Below are 26,618 nucleotides of genomic sequence, written 5' to 3'. Positions count from 1 at the left end.
GCCTAAGAATTATTGCTTACTATTTAACAGAAACACAAGGTTGAAACCTACAGTTGTCATTGAGCACGTAAATTTTTCTGATCTTGCTGCCTAAGAACATTAATTTTCCACTGACTACAGCAGCTGCTATTGAGCATGGCTTCAAGGATTTGGGACTATGATAGCTGATGACTTGTATATGCACACAGAGAGCGCAGAGGACACTACTGGAATAAGTGAGATGCTCCTAGTCATCAGTGACAGGAATCTTCTCTATCTTGAACTGTTAGAGTTGAAAAAAAGTTATGCTAATACCCATTTTGTGGTTTACATATGGATCAACACAACCATTTTCAACTGGCTTAAAAGCAGTTGCATGATCCAATATTAATAACACTGATTAGCCAAATAATAAAGCAGCATCCTTCTGGGACTCAAAGCACAAAGCACAATAACTCTACTGATGTGTGGGTTAGGGAAAAAAAAGGAAGACCCTGGTCTTACAGAAAACTGGATTCTTCTCTTTGCATAAAGCAGAGGACACTAATCAGCCAGAAGATAAAGTTTCAAGGTGCTCTTTTCTAGAAATGCTGAAAACATGGGTACAAAACAGCTGCAGATTACATTTTCAACGAAATTAGGATGACTTCCCTTTACAGGCACTACAGTAAGGGAATGCATCAACAATCCATGTAAATTACAAGTGAGAAGCCAGCTAGGAAACCAAAGGAGTACTGTTTTAAACACTACTGTCTGGAGGATAGCTTAGCCATTTTAAATTTCTTGCTGCTGTGTTCCAAGACAGCACTATCACACAAGAAATCCAGAAAATCAGGAATTACTGGTTCTTAAGAAGAATGTGTTGTCTGCAAAAGTTCAGGCAGGTTCTCAAAACCAAACCTATGTTTCATGACTGTACTTTCTGCTTTGGGTTTGCACCTGCATAACTGCTTTATTCCCCAACCTCTCAGCATGAGTATAAAACATCTGTGAGATAACACTGCTAGAGCAATAATGCTTGATTACTTCCACACATAATAGCATTATAAATAGGGACCTTCCATTCCTACATTTTCAGATAAGCTAAGTGTAGTAGTTGTGTTATCACCAAGAAAACAAATAACAGGTGTACACACACACACACAAAATTTAATGGTCTCTACATAAGCTGCATCTAATATCATCCTATGACACATTTCTCTACTGGAAATGGCACTCTATTCACTACACGACCTGTGACAGCAAACACAAGAAATGTCTGGCTTTCAAGATGACATACTAAATTGTTTTGTTTAAATAATCAGTGTATAAAATACTAATTACAGTGGTACAGCTCCTAGATTTAGATCATGTAAGACTAATGACTGTTTAATGTACCACCATTAAAAAAACCCAGCAGCAATAAAAATTTGTCACAACAGAAGTTGTGTCAGTGGAAGACAGAAAATGAGGAAAGAGGAAACCACAATCTACTGGCACTCATCCAGCATCTCTCTCACTGGTTATTACAGAATCATAGATGAGTTAAGACTAAACAGATATGTCTGGAGCTATGTGCTGAGTATCAGTTTAACAAAAACCCTAAGTTCCTCTGGATGACAAATACTCCAAAATAAAAGTTGATAATGGCACAGCTCACCAAATTTATCTATCAAATATGCTGGCCTTTTGAGCTACAGCTACCAACTTTTGCCAATGGTTCAATGCAGCTGAAGGATGTCAATTATCTCCACCAGAAAAGAGGTAACTTAGTATGAGAAATTTTGTTTCTAGAACATGTCAAGAATGTAAACTTCGCTTCGACTTTATACTCTCAAATCTTGGGCAATGAAGAGCTCCAGCTTTCACTGTTGAGTCTGGATGTGTAGGACAGCAGAGATAAGGTGGAGGGATGCAGAGAAAAAGGAGTTCTCTATGAATGCAATGTTCTCAGTGGTCTCTGGTTTGGTGCCCATGGGTTGAGGAGAATGCAAAATAAATGATAGTGCACAAAAGAAGAAATAAAGTGATGGGTCATTACAACTAGCAAATAGAGATGTGATGTAGAAAATTATTGATTTCATATCTACTGCCTTTGCAGAATCGTTCCTCCTACTCTGGTAGCTAGTAGCAACCTAGAAATAAATTACATCAAAACTTTGTGTGTTTGAAACATTGCCAAGTGTAACTAACACTTGGGGGAGTTACACCATCTGCTGTCTCCTGCCTTCTACCTTCTTCAGGATCAAAGGGCTCACATTTATTGAGAACATGACAGTTCTGAGGCTTGTCTTTAAAACAGTTATAAGGAGCTCAGTGTTCCACATAAAATCTGAGAACTGTTTAAAGGCATAAATAACTGTGGTAAAAACAATTACATCCCTCTACCTCCTTTTCTGTCCAATGAAGTATTTCGGCTGGAGTAAAATGAACCTTTGATAGTGACTGATGAAAAACAAAGGAAGAAATACATAATTAAGAATGGAAAGTCATGACAACCTAACATTTGAGGAAATAGAGCCCAATAAGCATGTACTTAACCTGTAGGACCAGTCAGATGTCAATCTTGGTTCTCCACGCTACTTCACATTTTATTGCTACTTTTGACACATTCTTCAAGTTCCGTATTCAGAACTGACCTTAAAATAATGGTCTTTTGAAGGGTGGAGTTCAAGGCTCAATGCTATCTCCAACTCTCAATTCTGTTCTTCAAATCTGTTCTTTCAATGTACTAAGCAGCCACTATACATTTTCTACCCTAAATTCTGCCTGCAGCCAAGCTTCAAAACTGTTGCATGTGCTGACTACAAAACCAATTCTCCACACCTCTACATGGCAACATAAAAAATCTGGTTTGGATGCATGGGGAGGAAGAAAAAGAAAAACGCACCAAAATACAGAGGTAAATGTCTAACTTTTGGGAAGATCAAAAGTTAAATTTTACAGTGACTTCTATCTATTTGTTAACATCAGGCTACACTTAAATCAGAGACTCGCAACAATGTTTAAAATACTTCAGGATTTGTGCCAGATAATCTGATGAAATACCGATGAATATCCCAGCCCTTCGGTGCACAGCTACAGTAACATCTACAATTGTTTTAGAAAGCACATGGCATTTCTCCTACTTCTCTCACCCCCATTTAAAAATGATGTGTATACTATGGAACATAAACTTAACTATGGAGAGAGAACATCTCTTCTGCACTGAGAAAAAAGCCTGATTCAGGGAGAGAAGGCCTGGGGAAGATAATGTTAACAGTCCTTTATCTCATCAGAGTCCTTATTTCATCCACTAACCAAAATGTAACAAACTTGTCTCTCTCTTAAACTTCACAATGTATTCCTCTCCTACCTATGGCCCTCAAAAATACCATCCTCGCTACACTGAATTAAAGTGCATCCTTTCCAGTTTGGTAGTGCAGAAGTGCAGAAAAAGAAAACCAAAATTCCTTTTTGATACTAACAAAATGTTCCTAATATTTTCATTTAAGTATGTACGATCTCACTTCAAATTCTGAACATCTTATTCAATTTCAAAAAGTTGAAAACAGCAGTTTTTTCTTCTTTTTGTGATGAAGGGGTGTACTCTAGTAGATAATAGGGTTACCATCCTCGTGTGCATAAGGTTAGAGGTTTTTATAATCAATTTGAATTTATAATATATTTCTAAATTACCAACCCAGTCAGAATTTAAGAACCTGCTGTGATGCCAGTTTCACAGATGAAGGAAATTAAATAAAGATGCTTTTGTGAAAAAAAGAAACGTAATACTCAATCAGGCAAGAAAATAAAACAGCTAGTGGTATTGGGAAGAACACCTAAAATACTGGCTCCTTAGATTACTTACTTTCAGAGAAACATTGTTTGAATGAAATTATTTCAGACAACTATTTTACACCCACAGTAGTGCCAAATGTTCTAACTCCATCCCAGTTAGTCCAATTCTCCATCCCACAGTAGCTCCCAGACAGTGTGTGGCCTCCAGCCTTTCCACCCCAATATTCCTTGATGTTTTCTACATCACCTAACTATTGTTGTGGCAAAAAGCAGCAGCAAGTTATGGCTGGTTCCATGTGCCATAGGCTGACTAGGATAGACTGAGGGGAGAAGAGCTACTGAAATATTCCTCTGGGCCTCTCTTCTCTTTATGTATTCACAGAATTAATTTCATCAAACTTTTAAGAGCTAATTAGGATTCTTTCCCTGCCAACGGACAGAATTTATATGACTGGCAGCATAACTGCAACAGTCAAGTCTCACAGGAAATTGGACAGTACCTGAAAGCCTCATGTAACTGCAACTCTCTCTTTCCTCTCTTGCCAATCACTGCCAGCAGTAAGTGAGAAATACTACAAAAATGTTTTGCCCTCTCTAATAAAGTCAACTTTATGTACTTTTTATGTCAGATACATCTTCATACTATATAAATAAAATGAAATTCCAGGACAACATGGAATTCATTTACAGGATTTATACATCATCCTGAGTTGTTTCTCCACATTCTGCTCCTCCATATTTCAACCAATTTTAGTCCACAGCATTTCAAACTTTGGGAGTGGAAAAAACTTTAGCAACTACATATTGGATTAACACAATATTCTTTACTTTTGGCAGAACTGAAAAATAGCACAACTGCTTCAGTCAAATGCAAAAGTCAATGGACTCTGGCTATTCTTTTAGTTTAGAATAAAGTTTTAATACAAGTGTAAGAACCACTTTACACACTTATCAGATGGTGGTGAGTACTCTGAGACAACTTCCACCTCCTCCTGGCTAAGAAATATTCTCAGCAAGAACAACAGCTGTGGGATACATTGTTTTCTCACTGCTGCTAAAACAGCATCAACTACTCTTACATCACACTGCCCAGAATAACTAGTGACACAGCTCCAGAGGACAAAGAGAGCTGGTATTTCAACATTGTCCTCAGCCTCAACTCACACTTTCTAAGTTGTTCCCTCTGCTCTGCAGACACATGTACCATACCCTAATTAATGAGAGGAATCCAGGTATGAAAAAAACCCCCAACTTCTTAATACATTTTGAAATAAGGTGCCAGGGGAAAAACTAAACTACAGTTGCTACTAACTGAAAGGAAACATTACCCAAAGTTCTGTATTTCACCAATGAGCTTTAACAAAAAGATAGAGAGTTTTAAAGAACTGGACTTTTCAGCATAGTCCAGCTATCTTTTCTCTTGACCTACTGTACCATGAAGTGGCCTACTATTCTCTAAGCTTTTTAGAAATGAGAGTTAGCTGGTTTTATTTTAAAGTTTGGGTATTTTGAAGTAAATTCCCCAGGTTTACTATATGAAGACATTAGTGTAACTGTGATGGTTTAGTGGTTTGATTTGTAAAATTCAGTTTCACTGTGAGTCCTAATGATGAGTATTTAGCCTTAGCTGAAGAGATGGATGTTCTCTGCAACATCACAACAAACCCTATGACTAGTTTAGTTGCACCATTACAGAAGATCATAATGAATTTAAACTAGGAAAACAGAATAGCTTTGGTTCCTGATTAAAGCAGTTGAACTACTAACTCCTTCATTTTGATTCATGAGCTCAATTTTGACAACAATATTAAAACTAAAAATTATTCTGATGTCACGAATGATTTGTATGTATTCTTGAATGTTCTTATTATTTCCAGTGATATTTTACCCATAACTGATGGGCTTAGTAGTAGACAAATTTCAATTAAAGCTCTGGGCTTAAAGAAAAAAATTTAAAAAAACCCATAACAAAACGCAGAAAGCAGCAACAAAAGCCAAACAAAAAACCCACACAGAAAAGTGCACTGTTCTCATACACTACAAAATGTCGATTCAAAACTAGGAATGTTTCACTCTTAATAATGCTTTTTTAAACGCAAACAGGTTTTGTCATGATGATGGCATCTATACTTCCTAATCACTTTGCACAAGTTAACATTTCTTACTTTCCCCTAAGCTGATTTAAAATACAACATAAAAGGCCATACATTATTTCATTAATAGGCTCTGACAGTATTTGCCACCTCAGACCATTATGCAAGATGATGAATTATTTTCCTATGTAAATGTGAGAACAGTGAGATATCAGCACTCTGCCAAGATCTACAGTAACTGGCAGCATATTTTCTTTAAATGCCATCTCACAGCTACTTGCTGTCCACCTGAAGACTTTCCTTGCTGTGTACATTCAAATTCTCCAAAAGGTATCAGCTCTGTTCACAACTGCATGAGTGCCACCATGTTTTACACTGGATTTTACACAAATTTCTCCTTCTATGTAAGTTTGTTAGCCAAAACCCCCCTTATTTATAATAAAGTTTCTAGGTCTTAGTGATAGCAGAAAAATTTAAATAAATAAAAAATTTAAACAGTAAAAGTTGTAAAACAACTTCTGAATATCAGCCCAACAACACAGGTTTTAATGTGGGCACTATTTACAGAGAACTCTAAGGAGCACTGCTGTTGCATAAACTGCAATTATCTTCAAATTCACATGGGCTTATTTTCCTATTAAATGAAACTACCAGAAGACACTAGCTAAAGCAACATATTTTGATTCAGCTTTTTCATACAAGTCATCTCAAATTGCAAAGCAGAGCTTTCCAACACCCTCCCTTTCTCTCTCCCTTTTCAGCCTTAACATTTAAGGATTTTTTGCAATGTGATTATGAATGTTTCCTTAGTAACTCCCATGCAGAAAGACTGATGTTTGTTTAGTCTGCCTAGAATGACTACCTACCATTCAATGTGGTCTTATGTTCCTATTTAAGAGTTTATAGCTGCTTCAACAAATAATTCCAAAACCTTCTAATTGGTGGGAAGGATACAAGCAGGGTTTACAGTTCTGCTCTGTATTCAAAATACAGATTAAAAAAAAAATAAATTTAATAAGTCCAGCAGCACAAACATCCGATTTTTAACAAAAATATTTAAACAAGAACTGTTGGAAATTAAGTCTTGCAGAAAAGGTAGTTTGAACTTGAAAAACCGCCCTGCTACTTCTGACATAAACAGGCACTACAGTATCAGTCTTTCCTACATAATTTTCTTATATTCAGGTTTTCTTTTTAGTTCAGGAAACACCTGATCAAAGCAAAGAAAATATCTTCTACAGAATGCACTACAGAAAAGTCACTTGCTAATCTACAGCTATCTTTCAAAAAACTTAAGTAGAGAACTGATTATTCCCTTTACCAATTTCCCATCATCTCAGATGTTTGCACAAGGTTTTACATACCTGCAAAACTTGTTCTTCTGAGGATGACACAAATAGATCCATTCATTTTGGTTACCAGCATCAAGTTTTTGGCTGGCAATAGCCAGGAACATTCTGGCTAGAAGTCTCACAAACAACAGCAAGTCCTACCTAGGCAAATCCAGTATCTTCTCTCAGTATTTTTATAATAAATTCAAAACACACTTCAAGGGTAATAAAGTTCCTGGTATCTTGTGGTATCTCATACATATATACTTTTTCCCCCCTTTCAATAAAGACTAACAGGCAAGTTGCAGAATGAAAGGTAAAAAGATCCCACCCTTAAACAATAATAAGGGTGAAATAGATAAAAAAAATATAACAGCAGTAACATTTTTTTACCTTGTTTCAAAACCAGAATATCCTGAATATCTAGCAAGGCTTTAAAATGTGATGAACTGAAGCAAAAGGTTATCTTTATTTTACAGGGATGAGCAAAGTACAACCTACAACCTGCTCAATCTGTTAGAAGAGCCAGGATTTATATGATAATATCTGATACGTCAATTTAAAAGGAGGAAGCCTTCAAGTGTTTCTGCTGCTTTGAATGACAACATTGAGCTGTGAAGTCTAATCTTTCAGGTACACACTGAGTAACTCTATACTATGGTATCTGAGGCTGCAGTTAGTAAGTCACTTTATGAAAGAAGCATATTTATTGCTCAAGTACAGAGAGGTTGTAAGTTTGTTATGAAAATGGGTCAAATTCGCATTATTCTCACAGAATGGGTATAACACAATGAACAAAATGCACTGACCATTGACTTTGCTTTGTTGTGTTTGACATAAGGGCTGCTGTTCTCCACTAGTCTTGCAAATTACTTCTACAAAACTCTACAAGTTTATCTTCTGTCACTGAAAAAAGTGCTTATGGAAAGTAAGAAACCACATCTGAAAGACAGGTCAGCAATTTGTAAAAACACTTAGCAAGCCTACTTCCATTGCAGGTAAGAGATGCAACCTATGGCTTATTTTAAACATCCCCTCACCTTAACTAAATAAACCTTAAGGAGAAACTAAGGAGAAATTACTATTTCAGTGATCACTTAATTCTCCCCAGTCACCTTTGGGTTGATAATCCAAACTACTGATCTTAATGAAATTTAGTTTTGGTTTTTACAAAACACAACCCCAGTGCTGGCATTCAGTAAAAGATTTGCACTGTGAAACTCTAATGAATCATTTACACTACACAAACCCTCTCAAATGGCCATTCAAATGGCCAACCTATAAGCAAGGGATTTCAACCAATCTACACAAATATCTAAGCATAGTGGCCTGTTCCTGAATTACATTTCAGCTCATACACAGCAGGATAGAGAGCTAGAACATAAAGAATACGCCCATGAGAGATCTTTACCCTGCATTTCTTTCCTAATGGTGAAGACCTACACACATCTCTTTGAAAAACAGTGCAACATACTTGGGACTGGGCCACTAGAGCAAGTAATTTTGGCAAAGGCTCTCCCCCCTTTATTATGAAAAGATCCATAGTCATGTTCTCCTCAGCCCAAGAATATCTGCCTCGACTCAAAAGATTTCCTTCAATATATGTCATATATTCCCTGAACTGGAAGCTCTGTCAAGTCAGCCTCAATTTTTGAAGCTGCAACCTTGAACAAAAAAAGAATACAATGTTTCACCATGTCAAGAGATTACACGATATGGTCTGTTTGTACCACTATCAGGTACCAAGCATGTATCAGATCTTAAACCAGTCTTAGTGGGTTTGGATGAACTTTACCAACCACTTCCTGATACCTTCCAGTTACCAGTTCTGTAATCACCCCACTGTTAACGGCTCAGCTCCAAATCCAGAATAACTTAATAAATAAGTTATTTTTATATTTTCATAATATAAAATGATAATATTAATAATATAAAATATTATTAATAATAATATAAAACAATAAGTTGTTATTTTTATATTCATAGTCTGGATATAATATATATTTTTATATATATTATATCCAGAATAACTTAATAAAGAGTTACTGTGCTATGCCACATTTATGGAGTTGTAGATCACCTTCAGTGCTGCAAACTCCACCCCCTAACAAAAGGCAATAAAGGGTTCATCCTAAAAATCTTCAACCAAAGCTCAGTAAAATAATTTAGGTGCTCAGCTGCAAGGTTATGAAAAATGAATCCAAATTGCCAGAAGTGGACTTGAAAAATACAAAGTATAATGGAACATATTACCCTAAGTACTCTGTCACTGAGCAAAAAAACCTGACATACTAACATACTAAGGATGAATAAGGGGTTTAAAGGAAAAAAAAAAAAAGCCAGCAAGGAAAGCAATAGACCCTGTGATAACATGAAGGCTAGGGTGAAGGGCAACAGTAGACAACAGTACTAACCCAGTTTGGTATTGCAAAACAAAACTTAAGGATAAGAGGCCTCTTATACCACTGCCAGACCTAAACTGTTTGCTTAATATTTCTGTCTACATTTGAAATCATTAAGGGTGAACTGAACAGGAAAAAAAATCTTTCAAATCCAGAGCAAAAGTCAAGGCTGACTAACTGCTTGCTGTTTATCTGTAAAATTCCAAGACAAAATTAAAACCTTTAGGAAGATACGTCAAGCTATATAGAGCCATAAAAGCTCAATCATGAAATAAATGTGCATAGAACATATCATATTCTCTCAACATACTAAGAAACCACAATTAAAACCAGATGAGTGAGTGTAAGAATATGAATACTGCTTACAGAACTGTAGAACATCAGAAATGCAAGATAGCATTAACTGCTTTAATTAAATGCAAGCTGCTAAATGAGAGCAGGCTTCCCAGAGTAGCACTTTCCTCATGAAAGTTTGAATCTAGTGACAAGATATTCCCAAATTTAAAGTGGCAAACTGATAGAAGTATGCAAGAAACTATATACCCACTATATGCTAAGTGTAGCAATACTACATCTTTCCATATGGTCAAAATGAAGGTGAGGTGGTGTCTTGTGATTCCCTACTCACACTTGTTCATGAGTCACATAAGATGTCCAACTATCAAAACTTGTATTTGAAATTTAATAAGAGACTAAACACTATAATCCAGGAGACTGTGGGAGGGAGAGGTAAACACAAAGAAACATGAGAGAACAATAAATCAAGTACTTCTCTTGTTCATGTCACTTTTAAGGCCATATTAATTCTAGAGTAACAAGACAGTCTTATCAAAAGGACATGAGCCAAACTGATAACCAAATCTGGATATCAATTTATGTACCCAATTCCTTGTTCCTGTGTAATATAAAAATCTCATTTTACCCTTCAGTGACACCAAGAGATGAACCAGTATTTTTGTTCAAAAACTAGAGGACAGGCAGGGAGACAGGAGGGAGATACAACACGGAGGGAAAGAGGGGAAAAGTCAACCACAGTAGAAGAAAACAGGAATGATATTAGTCATCAAAGGCTTCAGGAAAAAAGTTCCACAAAAATATTTCTGTAAAAATTTCCATTTTCTTTAGTAGACAGAATCCTATCTAGCTAGAAATCCTAGCTGGAGCCACAGTACACTGAACCTTAAATATTTATACTGCTTTAAAACTACCAAAAGTGAAGGGAACAGACTCCTTAGCACAATCATAAATTTGAGGGGAGTTCTAAAGGGGCCTAAGTGCAATTACAAAGCACACCTTCTCTGTTACCTAATAAAGTGGAAGTTTTTCTGTTGTGCTTGTAAAGGAGAAGTCCTACATTCATCACTTCTCATTTCTGATCATGTAAACCCAGCAGTGTAAGTTAAAAAGCAAAAGGCTGAAAAAGTCTTGTTTTCACAGCTTTTTCCTCTTGGAAATGGCAGCTTCAATGCAAGCAACCCCCAAACTTCTACACTGGGAATTTTGAATTATTTCACTGAAAGAATGTGAGAGTTTTAGGAACAACCATGTGAAAATTTTAGTCTTCAGGAAAAAGAGATGACACTGGATAAATAGTTATCCATCTCAGGCACAAACTCAGTAATGCTTGTGAGAATATAGATGAAAATAGCAGAGATTTGGTATGAGTAGTTACAGAATTCTTCCTCTTCAAGTTTTCAAAAACAACAGACAATACAAGATTTTGATTCTTAGATTTATTTTTAGCAGGATGTGTTTACTAATGGATGGTGACATCATTAGAAGATAGGTCCATGTCCACCACCTGCAACAGAAGCTAGACAGATGTTAAAGAAAACAATTTAAGAGTTAAAGATGACACTACTTACCCCAAACACACTTAGGAAAGTCACCTACCAAGCAGTACAGCTAGCTTTTGATGCAGACATATTATTTACTTGTTATCAAAATTTCCTGCCAAGTTTTAGCACATACATTACCTTGATTTTGATGGGAATCACACAGTTCTGTTTCAGAAATAACTATTAGATAAACTCTTTTTCTTAAAAAATTAAGAAAGATGGAAAGATTGGTTATGCAAAATTACTTACCTGTAAATTATCTTTAGAAGATAAAAGATCTGCAAATTTAGGTCTAAAGCTTCTATCTAATGCTGAAAGCTACTGACAATTCCTTGGGAATTCCAATTCAAATAGTTAAACAAGGTTAACAGCAGGTAACATTTCTAGATTCAAATAAGAATACATCCATTTGTTCCTCACTATACCTGTTTGGTATGGTAAGGAATCAGTAAGGTAGGATCTCAGCATTATACTCACAGATTGGTGATAGTAATTCAGGAAGAAATAAAGACTTTCTATTACAACCCAGGGATCATGTTATAGTTGGGAAAGTATCAATAGCCAGAAGTCTAACACAAGAAACAAGCTTGTTTGAACAAATTAATTTCACCAAAAATCAAACTTGAACAGCAAATCCTAGGGACAGACAGTTCAGAGAAATACATTCTCAAAGAATTACGTGAAAGGCCCTCTCCCAGTTCTATTTCAAATGAGAAGCCAAGAAGCAAGGTTCAATTTGAGCCATGGAATTTCCCAAATCTGTAAGAACAGGGACTCCTTGCTTCATCTCCATTTCTTAATCACCAAAATAAATCCTACATGTGCTAAGTCAGCAAGCCCTACACACAATATCACTAAGACATCCTAATCTTACATTTCAAAATTTTAGAATGTTTATCAGCCTCTACTTCCCAAACTAAAAAGCACTACTGATAGTGAGCATGAAGTCACTTTACTCATCACTAGTTTAGAAACTCCATTTTAAGGTTCTTGTTTTTTTTAATCTCTTGGCTCAAAGGTCTTTATTAGTAACTGGGTTAACACCATCCTGGCTCGTAGTTCTGTATTAGGAAATCATATTTATGCCACACTAATCAGCCTAAAAACATTCTTACAGTGTAATTCAACACCCTAGAACTTCACCAGTTTAAAACAAGCTGCTACAGACACTGAGACTGTCTCCTACTTTTTAAAGAAATACTTTAAATTAGTCCAAAAATGAAACTCTGCTATATTAGAATTAAATTCTTTAGCACTCTAAATAATTCAGCCAAGAAACCATGTGAAGGACCATAACAGCCCAGTAATATGCAATTGCTTTCTCTCAGAATTATGAATTCTCTGATCTAGCAATATTGGGAAATTACACTGGTTTGTATTTGTTGAAAACAACCAACAAGGGTGGAATCTGTTCACAGCTGTGCTACTATTTCTAATTTCTTTTCAACTGAGCTCTCTTGTTTTGCAGAAGGGTAAATCTGTCTGAAGGACCAGGTCACTGCCTTTTGAGCAACTCACTATCCTGGCAGTCTACCATACCTACACAGGATGTAACTGCTGGTAATGAGCTACATAAACAAGTCAGTGCCTCTAGACAACCAGTCCTTCAATGAAATTACGGGAACTTGTCCTTCAAACCCATTACACAGGCAGAGGGAAGGTAGGGCATGTGATGAAAAGCTTAAGGCTTCCTGTTCTTTAATCTTCCAGGTTCCATTATGCAGTTGGATCGGTTGCTACTGAAATCAGCACTACTGTGCATGCCATCTATCTTACATGAAGCTGGTTGATATTCTTCCCACAGGATAAACACAGTAAGGTTGAAAGGAAGAACCTTCATCAACTGATTTTCTGTGAGGCATAGAGGAAAGGAAGTAAGTCAGGAAATAAGAGTAGGCTAGGAATGACACAACTGATCTGAATGATGACTTCAAATACATTACGAACAGCATTTTCCAGAAAAAAAAAAAAAAAACAACAAAATCTGAATCCAAGTTATGAAGCTAAAGGTAAAGAAACCACTAGGGAAAGAAAATGTTCTTCACAGGTATATACGATGAAACCTGAAGATTAATTAATGCTTGGACCATATATGCATATGCTGCAGTTACAGGGCATCATGACTGTTCAGACATCTCCCTTTGCAGAATGATGCAGCTTCAATTCTATTATTGTATACCCAAGGTTAGCACTGGGAAGCCACTGACATGAAATTATGGACATATTCTTCCACAGAAGGCTTTACAGTAGTACATGGTAGGAAAGAAAAATAGGTGATTGGTAATAGCAAAGAAAAGAGTAACTTAAAGCATCATTTGCTAATAATGAGCTGCTCATCCTGCATCACTCTTTTATTATGATCTGTCTGGTCATGCTGGGGCTAGTGCTGATAACCAGCTGTGTTAGAGGCTGTAGAAGCTCTAGGTACATTTCCCTCTGTTTAATGGATGCTTGAGGCAGGTTAAAAACTTGTGCTGAAAGCTGGAATTAAATTCTTATCCTTTAGCAAATACATAACTAAGACTTACAACAATGAATGAAAAGAGCATGGAAAGAAAATGACACTATGAAGAATTAAGTTTGTAGCACCAGGGATAAGACTTTCTATCAGCACTACTAAAACTAAGTTTGTAGGTATAACCAAGACTGAAAAGCAGAAAGAGCTGGTTTAGTAGGTTTAGAACACTAGAATCAAACAATGTGTTACTAATGTGCTGGAAGCAAAGACATAACAGTGGCAAAAAAAATATCTGTCTTTGGAGAGAAAAGTTGTTCAGGCTAACTAAAAACATTTGCAAGAACAAGCTTTAGTGAAGAAGAGACTAAAACAAAATATTACGCACTTCCAGCTTATGTTCTTTCTCTGCAAGGAACTCTTTTTGACATCGGAGAAAGTCTGACAACATTCGAGTTAGCTGTTTTCTATCATCTATTTCAGCTGCCAACCTGCCATTGTAATCCGCCAGCAACATACATGCATCATCTACCATTTTGGAAAGTTGCTCTCCAGATTCCTTATCTAAAAAGCAAGCAGAGAAAAACAGGTAAAGTGTGATTCCATTATGCACCATTAGGTTCTTAGAAGAGCATTTTGGTTACCAGGCCCCCAACCCTCACCTGTTATTCTGTCTAACAGGGACACATCCTGGACCTCTATAGGCAAGGAAGCTATTCTCTGGTGAACTGCTGCATCCCCAGAGGCAGCATTTTCTAGTTCTTGTAATGCTCTAATGAGATCTGTGGTCTGAAAAAAGCATGCAAGATTGAGAACTAGTTTAAATAAACAGATCCTATAACAAAACAGAAGTGTTTTACAATAAGCTTATTGATTTGATGGTAATTTTAGCAGCATTTACAGTATCACCTTTAGAGTAAAACAAAACAAAACCAAACCTTTAATCTCAGCATATCATTGCAGTGTTTCTAGTTTTAAAGGTCACCTTTCTACAAGAGTTTTTCATTTAAATTCTTCATATAGGAATACTTATAAACCTTTCCTTCTTGACAGTAGTGATTATTTTACAGTACCTTTCATTTTATTATACATTTTTTAAAATTACTTTTCTTGTTTTGCTTCACTATTGCAAAAGACTGTATCAGTGCACTTCTTCTGGAAGTAGGGCTGATGTTCACAGAAGCCCAGATATCTGCTATAGAGGAACATACTAAATTTTGTTGACTTGAGGACAGTCATTCTTTGCTATAACAAAAATCCTTTTGAGATAGGGCAATACTGCAACAAAACCCCACAAGAATTAGAAGAGCTGTAACACTGCAAGGTAAACAAGAATTCCTCACAGCCATCGTGAGTGAAACTGTGGGAAAAATTTTATCGATAAATCCATAACAATCTTATACTCTAATACATGCATTACTACTACCCTGAGAACTGAATGAGAACTCAATACATTGTAGAAACTACTGCTGAAATCCTGACATGAACAAAGCTGGACATAGAGTTCATACATCTGAGTTTAGTGTCAAACACAAAGTTACAGCATGCCCCACTGAAAAACTATTATAAGTTTCAGGTGTAGCTACCCTTGCCCAGAAACAGTTCCTCACTGAAAAACAGAGACCATTGAAAAAAAACAGAAACCAAAAAATTTTATATGAAGCCATATGTAAGTAGAGAATTTTATAAACATGCTGTTACCTGAGGAGGATCAGTGGGAGAACTTCGAGGTGAACAGTTATTTTCATCAACTTTGATCTGTTCATATGTGCGCTTCCTCACCTTTCTGTCTCCATCTAAATGAAAACAAACACAACAGTCAGGGCAGTACTATTTCAAACAGGAGACAGAACCTTCATATACTCACAAAATACTTACACAAAGCTTGCCTAAGTTGTTCTAATACATCATTTTCATAAACAGACCTTTCTTCCCAGATAGACAGCACTCGGCCAAGGTGTTTCTTACAACTCTCATCAGACTCACTGTTACAAGGAAAAAAGCAAATATCAGCTCTAGGTAGAAGTATAGCCCTGCTTTATAATTATTTTTCACAGAAAGACTTTCACAGATCTTAGCAATATCCAATCATCAGAAGTCAAATAACCTCAGAAAATAACAAATCCCCATTTTAAGAAAGCAAAGACCAGTTCAATGTGCTCTAGCAAGCAGATGAAAAAAAAAGGGTCTACACCAAACTCTTTTGTTTTTTCAACCTATAAATCTGCAAACACTACAAATAGGTTTATGTTGCTTCAACAGCTGTGTACCACTGAGAAGATAATCCTGTATCAAGACTCTAGCTTCCTCATGCAATGACCTTAGAGGCTGCTGGGGAAAAAAAAATCATGCAGCACCCAGTAATGAAAAATGCCAAACTGTTGTAAAACATAAACACAGACAGTAGGCAAGTCTTAGTTTCTTCCTTCTTGGAAGGCTGCCTTCCAAGGCAAAAAGGGACTGAATGCTGATGAATTTACTACCAAACTTCATCCAGCTGTAATAAGACTATCCAAGATCACAAGAACACTGAATAAATGAAATTAACAAGATTTCAAGTACAGAAATAGCACATGAAGACTAGATGGGCCAGAAGACATCAACTGACCACTTCTCAAATGCAGTGTGAAAGGCACTGCACATACAAGTTTACTGTACCTTGAAACATGCTTAAAAGCCTCCACTATTACTGGAGCAAAGTCTTTTGTAAATTCTGGTCCTTTCCTTTTGCTGTTCTGTATGACATCATTGGCCAAGTACAGGAATGTCAGCTTCCTATTCGGTTTTGCTAATAAAAAGAAAAATTTAAAATAATTAGAAATTTTATTTCTTTCAGCTAATACCTATATATCCAGGCTCATACTGAATACAAACACCCACTCCCCCACACCCTGAAATCAAGTGTTTTTTTCCTGTTTTCATTACTGCTTACACCATTTCACATTTTCAGTATTTTCTTGTGAAAGACTTTTGTCACTCATTGGGTTTTCTCTCCCTTCTGCTCTCTTTGTCATAGTATGACACAACTTCCATTTAGTGTTATCTCAAAAAACAAACAGAAAAAATCCCCAGATATTCTAAAGTGTTCTTCATCCCCAAACTCTTCTCAGGTGTTTTCCTGAGCCTTTTACGATTCCTGTTTGGTGGCCTTCATGGATTTCTTCAAAGTACTTCAGCTTCCTTCTAAGCCTGCTTAAATTTCTTACACTCATGAAGTCTTCTGATGAGGCACTTCACAGATCCACTATCATTCATGTGAAGAACCTCCTCTTTTTCAGTCTGAATTGCACTCAGTCTTACATAACCACTCCTCATTCTCACATTTAAGCAAACTGAACAGTCAATCCCCTCCTCAGTGTCCCTGTATCACTGTGATACTCCCCTTCCTCACCTCTGAATTCTTAAAACACTCGTGCCAGCAGCTGTAATAGCACAAAAATGTTTTCAGAAACCACTTTCAAGCTCCTGTGGTGTATCTCTTCTCCCAGCACCTTAAACATCTTAACCCACCTCTCTTAATGTGCAATAGACTACAAGCTTCCAATTTACAAGCTGCTTCTCCAAATCTATTCCATGTTTTCTAAGTGCTCCTACCTGGGTATTTTCATTTATATTTCATCTAATTTTCATTACTCTACAAGTTTATTGGAGCTGAAAATCTTACTCTAACATTTCTACCCTTGGTTAACACCAGAATACCATTACCACCACATAATCTCAATATGTACACTCCGATTTTAAGAAGAGGTTTCTCTTGAAAAACAAGTTTTTCTGCTCTCTCAAGGAAAGCAGCACTGTGGTAGTGACAATCCAGGATTTCTTATAATCTATGCAAGCAAATACGATTTGATTTTGTTATTTTCTACTCCATCCTCTCAAAAATGCAGAACTACCACCCTCACATATAAAGAGAAAATTCAATGTTAATATGCTTTCGCTCTAGGGAAATGCTTTCGAGAATAAATTTTGCACTACAGAAAGACTCCTCTGAAGGATTTCTCCTTGAAGTACTGAATTCTTTTCAGTCTCTTGAACAGACATATCTAACAAGTTGGCAGTTCTGGACTGACTGGGGAAAAAAAAACCCCTCTGTTAAACATAAAAATGCACTTTGATTACAGTCAAGGTAAACTAAAGAGTAGGAAACAAAAAACAAAAACAAAAGACAAACAAACAAACAAACAAAAAAAACCACAAAAAAAAAAACCACCACAAAAAAAAAGCTTGGAAGTGCTGGACACAAGGTGAACTCAATAGAGTCTGCTCCAAACACTGAAGTCATCACATGCAAGCACACAGGAAATTGATCTATTTCAGTCAAAATCTGGCTAGTTTATAATGTAGATTTCATAAACTTGTGCTGCTCACTTTCCATATTAAAACCCGATGATAAAACAACACATCTCCTATGTTTCACGTAAATCAGAGTTCTGACACCTAGCAAGTTTTGAATTATTCAAAGAGAGAATGTCAGAAAACACATGTTGTCTAATAGGCATAATCAAAAAGTAACTAAAGTCTACCAAAGATGGCCCTGCCCCCTCTCTCAGTTCTTAAATAAGCCCAGAATTAGGATTCAAAAATCTAATGAAGCAGGCTGTTCCCCATCTTATATCCTCTGGAACTTCATGCAGGATACGCCCTTATCATCCATTTCACCAGAAAAAAAAAAACACCATCATTTTTTAATCCTCAATGATGTAACCCATTTGTGAGACACCCTAACTTTTTTCTTTCCAATAAACAGCCAAATAAATTGGGCTGGCAAAGACATGAGATGGATACACAGTGACATGAAGTCGGGTAATACTGACTCTCACAAAGCCCAGACACTATCTATTCACTGCAGTAAAAGATTGATGTACCATATTTGGTAAAAGCACCCTAAACCACAGAAAGTCACTTTCAGGCTTATTTCCCCAAGTATTACCTTTTCAGCTTCCTACTACAATTCAACATAAACAAAACTGTGCAGAATGAACAAAAATCCTAGACCCACTATTAAGCTATCTGTCTTTGGTTGAAAATTTTAGTGTTCTACCCTTATTATTCACAAGGAAAATTGTGAAGTAAAATTTAATTCTTCTTGCTGTAAGAATGTGCTGCACAAAATTCCAAAGGTAAAAATTATGCATAGTCTTGAGAAGTGCTCCCTCTCCTTTCACAAATTTTCAAGACTTACATACTGGTCTGCTGGCACTCTGCCTTACACATGAGACTGAAGGTAACCTCGGGCAACCTGAACTGAAAACATTCTATTGCTAGCATGGCTATAAATTGACTAGTGATGTCTGAAACACAAATTAAACTCAGAATCAAATAGATCTGTTTTGGAGAAAGAACTATGTTAGAGCATCTCTCTTCAGTAGCAGTGAAACTCACTCTCCAGCCTGGGGTATTGATAAACCTCAGAACATCAAAATGGATCAAACAGACAATTCTGGAGGTCCTCAACACATGGCAAGGCTAATAGCAAAAGCATTCCTACTGTCAGAAGAAAATGAAAGGAGAAAACCTGTAAGAACCTAGGTTGAAGAAGGATCTGAAAGACACACACTGCAGAATGTACAGGGTTACAAGTAGCCATCTCTGTACCAACAGTACCTTCTGCAAACACAAAACTGCCAAGAAATCATCCGTGTTGGATTGAGTCATCTTTTCAGAAGCTCTGTGCAGTGTTCACATAACTCCTCTGCTTGTTGCAGCTAAACTCACCATGTAGCCACCAAAGTAGCTCCCTGAAGCACTGGATTCTGAAGTATTTTAATACGTCAACAGTGCTGGTTGGTGTAAGAGCCATATTATGCATAGTACTCTTAAAGCATCTTCAGTCAGAATACATGAGATTGGCACCTTGCAAATGAAACTATGTCTGTACCAAAAATGTAGCTGACATGTTTAAATGCCAATGAATATTCTTCAGATAATAATGACATTTCACCAACAATTAGCATACTGAGATATCTGTAGTGGAGACAACATTATCAAGTCTTAGTTTTCAGCAATTCATTCTTCTCAGTAATGCATTTTTGTTAGCCCATTAGGTATGCCTGGCTCTCTAGCAGTTCAGTATTGATGCCTGACATTATTTGCTTTAATCCATAAGACTTAGAGAATTCTTAACACTGACAAGCCACCACTTTAGTGCAAGTAACCAGCATTTTACCCTGAAAGGCAGTAAATAGTTGTTTTCACCAAGATTAGCCCTGACAATCAAAGTCAGCACAATCACCTGTCTTCTCCAGGTTTACCTCCTGCATTTGAAATTGAGCTCCCATCAAGACAGCTAGAAACATGCCCATTAGTTTCATGCTGTTTTACACCTAGAGCCAAAACATATTTGCTGTTGTAGATATACTAGAAGAAACTACAGAAAAGCACACAAGCATAAGAGATTTCACTTACATCCCACTACAAAGTGTATAGACTGACTGAGCATCTGAAAATGTTACATCAGGCTGTGGCTTTCTGCAGGCCAGCTCTGCTGTGTCAACTGACCTTGAAGGAAAATACCACTTAACAGAAGGGTTTGAAACAGTAAGCATCAGTATGTTAAAATCTCACAAAAGTTATCAGCCCTAAACATTTCATTAGCATACTCAAGTTCTCTAGTATGGATTCAAATAAAGACTTTGCTAAATTGCTTTTGAATTACTTTAGTCTATACACATGCACGAGAGTTTATGAGTGCCACCACTCCTCCCAAAATCTCTGGGACACTTTCTCACAGTATGCTTCACCCCTTTGCAAGAGGAGCTCATGACATCTCTGTAAATACCTGACAAGTTTTCAGGCTTTTTATTACAAGACCAAACATTGTTAAGTCAAGCAGCACTGAAACTTGAGTGCAAGATCACTGATCCTTCACACTGTGGAGGGCTAACCTGGGTTTTTACGCAAGCTGATTAAGCAGAGCATCTTTGGTAATATGACTCTAAAAAGCCTCTTGAGAGGCTGCCACCAGAAAAGACAGTTTAAAGACAACATAATCCACAAAAGGCACGTTGTACAACAAGCCCTTAAACCTTAAAATTCATTAACCTTCTACTAAGAAAAGGTTAAACTAAGCATTCCACCTTGTGCAGTCACCTGGTGAATTAAATTTACCAAGGTTTGATAATTGCCATGTTTTCTCTTCAAAGAGGGAAATGGGATTGCCCATTGAATGTGTTCAAGGTTTGAGGGTCCAAGTATTTTGACTGGGTTTGGAGACTAGTAACAAAGGGAACACAACACAGCCACTGCTGGGAATAAGGCCACTAGCATCAAATTACCACAGGAATGCCAGAAAGCTGGTCACAGACCAAGGAAACCATTCCAACATTATTACACTGCAGAGGCTTCCCACTGCACTTAGTGCATCCTGAACCACCTGAACATATGAAACAAACCAATTCCTTTCATTGCCTTACCTGGCTGGTAAAATGCCGAGATGGATATGAATCAACTGCAACAACAGCTTCAGGATAGTAAAAAGACCCTACATTTAAGTTTTCAGAAACAGAATAGTAAAAGACACGCAGGTTTGACACTACACAACCCAAATATAATTGTTTTAAATAAAAGGCTCTTATATTGCCACTCTGCTGCTCCTAACTGCAGATCATTTTGTAAATCATGTACACAGCAAATAAGTTTCCCTAACTAGACTCCACAACACCCATTCATCTGAAGTTTTGCCTTTTTGTTGCTCTCCAAACCTTTTGGTGTGGATGAGAAGATTGATGTGGGCATAACCAGTGAAATCCAAAAGCCATAGCTTTGCTTCTTTTAAATAAAAGAAACCAAAATTATTTATTCTCTCACATTGGAAAATGGCACTATACCACCACTAAGTAAAATAATCTTACAATCACCAGAAAGAAAAGATTCCTTCTCCTGGCAGAAAAAACTACTCTACATGGTACAGAAAATAAGTGCTTTATTCCAGGAACTTGTTTCCTGTGATCCACTTCCCATCTCCAAGTCAATATATCGCAACCACTTTTGGCTGTAATTGTGCTCCAAACTAGCTAAATATTAGAGTAGTTCGGATGTAGTACAACTTTCAAATCTGCTTAAAGGGTTGCTAGGCCTTCTCAATTTACTTACTAAAATCCTCTATCTTCCAAATTTCAGCAGCTGCCACAACAGCCAGTAGCTTCAGAAAAACATATTTCATCAATGCAAACTGGATGAGGACCCAAGCAGCAGCATATGTCCCAGTAGCAGAAGCTGTAGACAAACCATAAATAAGCAAAAAAGATGTAGCTTCTTACACCACTGAAAGACTTCAACACCAGGAAAAAAAAACCAAAAAAAAACCAAAGAAAAAATATATTAAACTGGAACAGCAGGTGAGCTGGAAGAGTCAAGCACTAGAAATACATCTCCCTGTAGCAGCCCAGATGTACCTACACAACTGTGGCTCTCCTAAAGGCAATACACAATGAGTCTACTGACCTAGATAAGCTGTGCAGGGAAGAGAGCGATCAGTGTGACACGGGTGGGGTGACAGATAACAGCCTAAACAAGAGGTCAAGCGATTAAGGAGGATGGGGGATGATCACCATCAGTTTCTGTTACTGACTTATCATTGAGATGCTGTGTGGGCCCTGAAGAAACAGATACTCGAATCTGAAATTAGGTTTAAAGAGAATTCTGTGCTTACTAAAATATCACTACAAAATAAATACTTAACAAGTGACAGAACTGAACCTGGAAAAGGTAAAAGAAAATGAGATGACAGGAAAAGATTCATATGGACAACTAATTGGAACTCAAAATTAGTCCCCTATTACAAACCTTTAGCAATTTGGGGTTTTCTCCTTTGAAAAAGAACACATTTTAACCAAGTACAGCAAACTGCATATGAAGCCTACTGAACAGGCAGTTACTGTTCACCCTTGAAGGCAGATCCTTTGAATTACAGAACTGAAATTTTTAATTCCAAAAAATGAACTAACACGTAGCAAATCTCTACAGTTGCAGAGCCTCCTGAAAGCAGGGAGCAAAAGATGTATGCAAGAGAACATACCTGACTTGCAAACAACAAAAAATAATTCTCAAGAGACTCCATCTCAGAAGAGCCTACTCAAAGGTGTTTCTTCCTAAGGGGTTTCCCATCAGCCATTCAGTGACTGCAGGCTTACACAACAAATTTGTATGTTATGCCACTACTCAGTTTAAAAAGAAACCCTGTAAGTCATTCCCTTTATGGATACACAAAACTACACAGGGTTAAATGGGCCCACCAGTTGCCTCTTTAAAATGACTGAGGTAATCACAAGTTAATTAATTAGTACTACTTAAATACTGAATAAGCTTATGACTCCCAAGTAATTAACTATTTAACTTTGAGAATTACATTTCATACCTCTGAAATCTAGCTGAAGCAGGATCATTTCCCTCAGTACACGCTTTTCAAGAAAACCTGTACACAAAGGCATATTGATGATCCATAGGGATGCCAGAGTATGGGACCTGACCACTGCCAATTAATCCAAATAAACAGAAAGGCACTAACATTTTATGCTGTCTAAATTATAGGCAGATTTGAAAAGCTATCTTTTCACCTCTAGTCCAATGTGGCATAAAGAAAAAGATTACTTGAAATATAGAAGAATCAGAACCAAACATTTAGGAAAGAAAGAGCTCTGATCTTAGGACTTGTCTTTATGAATAGCTAGAGACATGTTCAGAAAGGCTCATGAAAGCTCATAGATGCAAATGATCTTTTACCAAAATTGAAAGCATCCAGAAAAGAACAATGTCATTGTACTGTGTTCAACCCAACTAGTTATACAACGGTCTGGAGAGGGGGGTGACAATAAAAAGGGGATACAATGAAAGGAAATAAAATCTAGAAAGGCAAGGTTCAAGGTTCCAGGACACTACTGGCTAGCAGTAACAGCTGACAACGTCAATAATTTTGATATCCATATTCCCCAAATAGAGGTAATTTTCCTCTCAGGTAGAAGAGAAATCCTGTTTCTGTGGTTTGAATGACAGGCAAGTCAGGAGCCTTAAACTTACTCTAGTTATGGCCTCATTGCCAATATCCTATTTTGTGGTGCTTTATGCACTCACTTCACCACAGGACAGTTGTTTTCCTCTCGTACTTCCCATGCTGTCTGCTTAGATGACTACTTCCACCTTTGGGGATTAGGCACCATCTTACAAATCTGTGCAGCAATTAGCCAGAAGTTAGTATCAGGTAAATGCAAGCTAGCATTTATGAAGCTCAGATATTATAAGAAATAGGAAACTAAAATACATCCTGTGTATATTAACTATGGCAGCTTTAAATGAAGCTTCCTATCTTCCAAAACAAAACACTTCACATAGGCCTAAAAGCCCAGAAGGGTCAGGACCCTGAAAGCAACTAAGCTACTCCTAGCACAGGCAGAGTTTCACATATGCCTTCCACAGACCCCTGAAGGTTGGCATCTGAAGACAGGTCACACCAAAATCTTACTTTGAAGCAGCAAAAGCAGGACAACAACTTCAATAAACAAAACAAACCCAATTATGGCAGTAATTCTCACCTAAAGCTCAAAAGAAGGTTGTTATCCTTGCCTCTCAATACCCAGGTTTCAAAGATTTAATTTCTCCAGTTAGTCAACCAGCACAAGAGGAAAGTTAAAGTTAAGGACTGCCTATTAATATCACAGATTACTATGAACTAATATTGTGCATGATAATTAAGATGAGCAACCAAAACTCTGTGTCTATTTAAATTAGTTTAAGATACCTTCCTGGTATCATTCAAAACCCCAAACAGTCATGTTAATGGGCCCACCACATTTCACATTTCTGGGCTTGATTAGAAGTCCCAGATATGTGCAATGTTTCAGACACGGATGGGAGATCTGTTCATTTGCTCCTGGATCAAAAAAAAGCGAGCCTGCAACTAACACAATGAAAATTGTTTATGTCCTAAGATGGAATAATGTCACCAAGTCAGTCTTCCTTCAGTCAATACAAAAAAGAATTTAACTCATGCCTCAAAGTTCAAAAGATAACAAATCCCAGAAAAAGAGTATTTTAATAAAACCACAGTAGCCATATTACATGAAACTCAGTGTTTCCTTCCTCTTTCATAAGTCCTGTAATGGGTTAGTACTGTTTTTCTGCTTAGTCTAAAAGATTCAGACTTCTATTTTTCCCATTGAAGATCCACATATTAGTGAGGCTCCAAAGGAAGCTACTACAAAACAGCATCATTTTGTACATCGAAGGAGAGTTCCAGTAAGTGGGTTTTCTTTTTCTTAAATGAACCAACTTAAGATCAAGTTATTATCCAGTCAGGTCAAATAAACCCTCATATACCATTTCTCCTTTCACTCCCTGAACCACAGTCTATAGCTGCAAGTTCTTTCCTGTTAAATGGAAAGCCACATTAGCATTTAAGTCTGCACGCTAATCACAGCTAAAGAAACTTACGGTTTTATTATGTTAACATTTTTATTAACCATCTGGCAAAACCAGGAAGTAAAAACCACTCTGGATACATTACACTGCTTTTCCCTCAGTGTATTCCCATCCTCATCTGCCCTACAAGAACAGTTTCTGGAAAGGAAACCTGAGTAGACATGGAATTCAAATAGTATTACAGCTAACCATCACAACAGACGATGACAAATAATACGCAAAAAGGCTCCGTCTTGAAAGAGCTGTAATTAATATAAACAACAAAAAGCCCTAAAACCCTGGCTCGCCAGATTCCTTCCGGTTCCCCACTTTCCTTTCTCCTTAAAAAACGGGAGATAAAACACAAGGGGCAGCGTCCTCAGAGACATCTCTTTATAGAGTGACGGGAAAATGGGAAGGAAAAGAAAGGAGCGAGAGAAGTCGAAGGAAAAAAAAGGGGAGAAGAAGCACCTGCCAGCCCACGGTCACCGAGGAACGGAGACCCGACGTTTCACGCTGGCCCCAACAGTTCCGCTCTCCCCAGGCGCTCAGGCCTATCCTCGCTCTCTCCCCGCCCGCTTCCCCGGCCCCGCAGGCCGCGCAGCCCCGCCGGACCCTCCCTCTCCCCGCACTCCGAAACGGGGGCCGCCGCCTCCGCCTCCCGCCCGGCCCCGCCGCCCCGGGGCCCCTCCGGCGGGCCCTGCCCGGCCCCCCGCTCACCTTTGCGCAGCTCCCGCTCCCACACGCTAACGATGAGCGCCGAGTGCTTGCGGTGGTGGATGAGCCACAGGCTCAGGGTCTGCACGCTCTGCTGCGAGTTGCTCAGCTCCGACAGCTTCCGCTCCAGCGCCGCCTCCGAGAACGCCGACATCGCTGCACCGCGTTGGGCCCCGCCGCTCCGTCCCGTCCCGGCCGGGCCGCGCTCAGTCCCCGCCTCTCGGCCCCGACGAGGGAGGAGCCGACGGACGATTCCCAGCCCTTCCCACCCCGGCGGCGGCGCCCGGCGCCAACAAAATGGCGGCGGCCGAGGCCCGTGGGGAGCCGCGCAGCCCCGCCCCCTCCCTGCCCTCACTTCCGGCCGAGCGCGAGCTCGCGCTGGGTCGGGGCCGCGCGGGAACGGCTTCCCTCAGGAGCGGGGTCAGTCTATCAGCGTCCTGCTCTGGAAAATAACATAAAAACGCAAATGTAAATTTGCCTCCAGAAGGCAAACTAGGCCTAACGGTTTCTTTCACCCAGCAGGTTAAGAATAACAGAATCGTTATGGTTGGAAGGGAGCTCTGGAGATCATCCAGTCCAACCCCCTGCCAAGGCATGGTCACCTGGAGAAGTTAGACAGGAGTATGTCCAGAAAGGGAGACTCTATAATCTCC

The 26,618-nt window shown here is 38.1% G+C and overlaps 1 protein-coding gene across 1 annotated transcript in view; it reads right to left on the bottom strand.

Annotated features, from left to right (window-relative positions):
* RPRD1A (regulation of nuclear pre-mRNA domain containing 1A) overlaps positions 1–26,226 on the bottom strand; it is a 43,711-nt gene extending 17,485 nt beyond the window's left edge. Inside the window, exons 1-6 of the mRNA XM_066560176.1 lie at positions 25,969–26,226; positions 16,516–16,645; positions 15,736–15,842; positions 15,559–15,653; positions 14,520–14,646; positions 14,246–14,421 (exon numbers count right to left, since the gene is read on the bottom strand). Of these exons, the coding sequence (XP_066416273.1) occupies positions 14,246–14,421; positions 14,520–14,646; positions 15,559–15,653; positions 15,736–15,842; positions 16,516–16,645; positions 25,969–26,119 (786 nt within the window). The 5' untranslated portion in view covers positions 26,120–26,226. The remainder of the gene's footprint in view (positions 1–14,245; positions 14,422–14,519; positions 14,647–15,558; positions 15,654–15,735; positions 15,843–16,515; positions 16,646–25,968) is intronic.
* Positions 26,227–26,618: the final 392 nt, after the last annotated feature.

Source organism: Molothrus aeneus, chromosome 1 (assembly GCF_037042795.1).
Source record: "Molothrus aeneus isolate 106 chromosome 1, BPBGC_Maene_1.0, whole genome shotgun sequence".
Classification (NCBI taxonomy): Eukaryota; Metazoa; Chordata; class Aves; order Passeriformes; family Icteridae; genus Molothrus; species Molothrus aeneus.
This window is presented reverse-complemented; position numbering and strand designations above follow the sequence as displayed.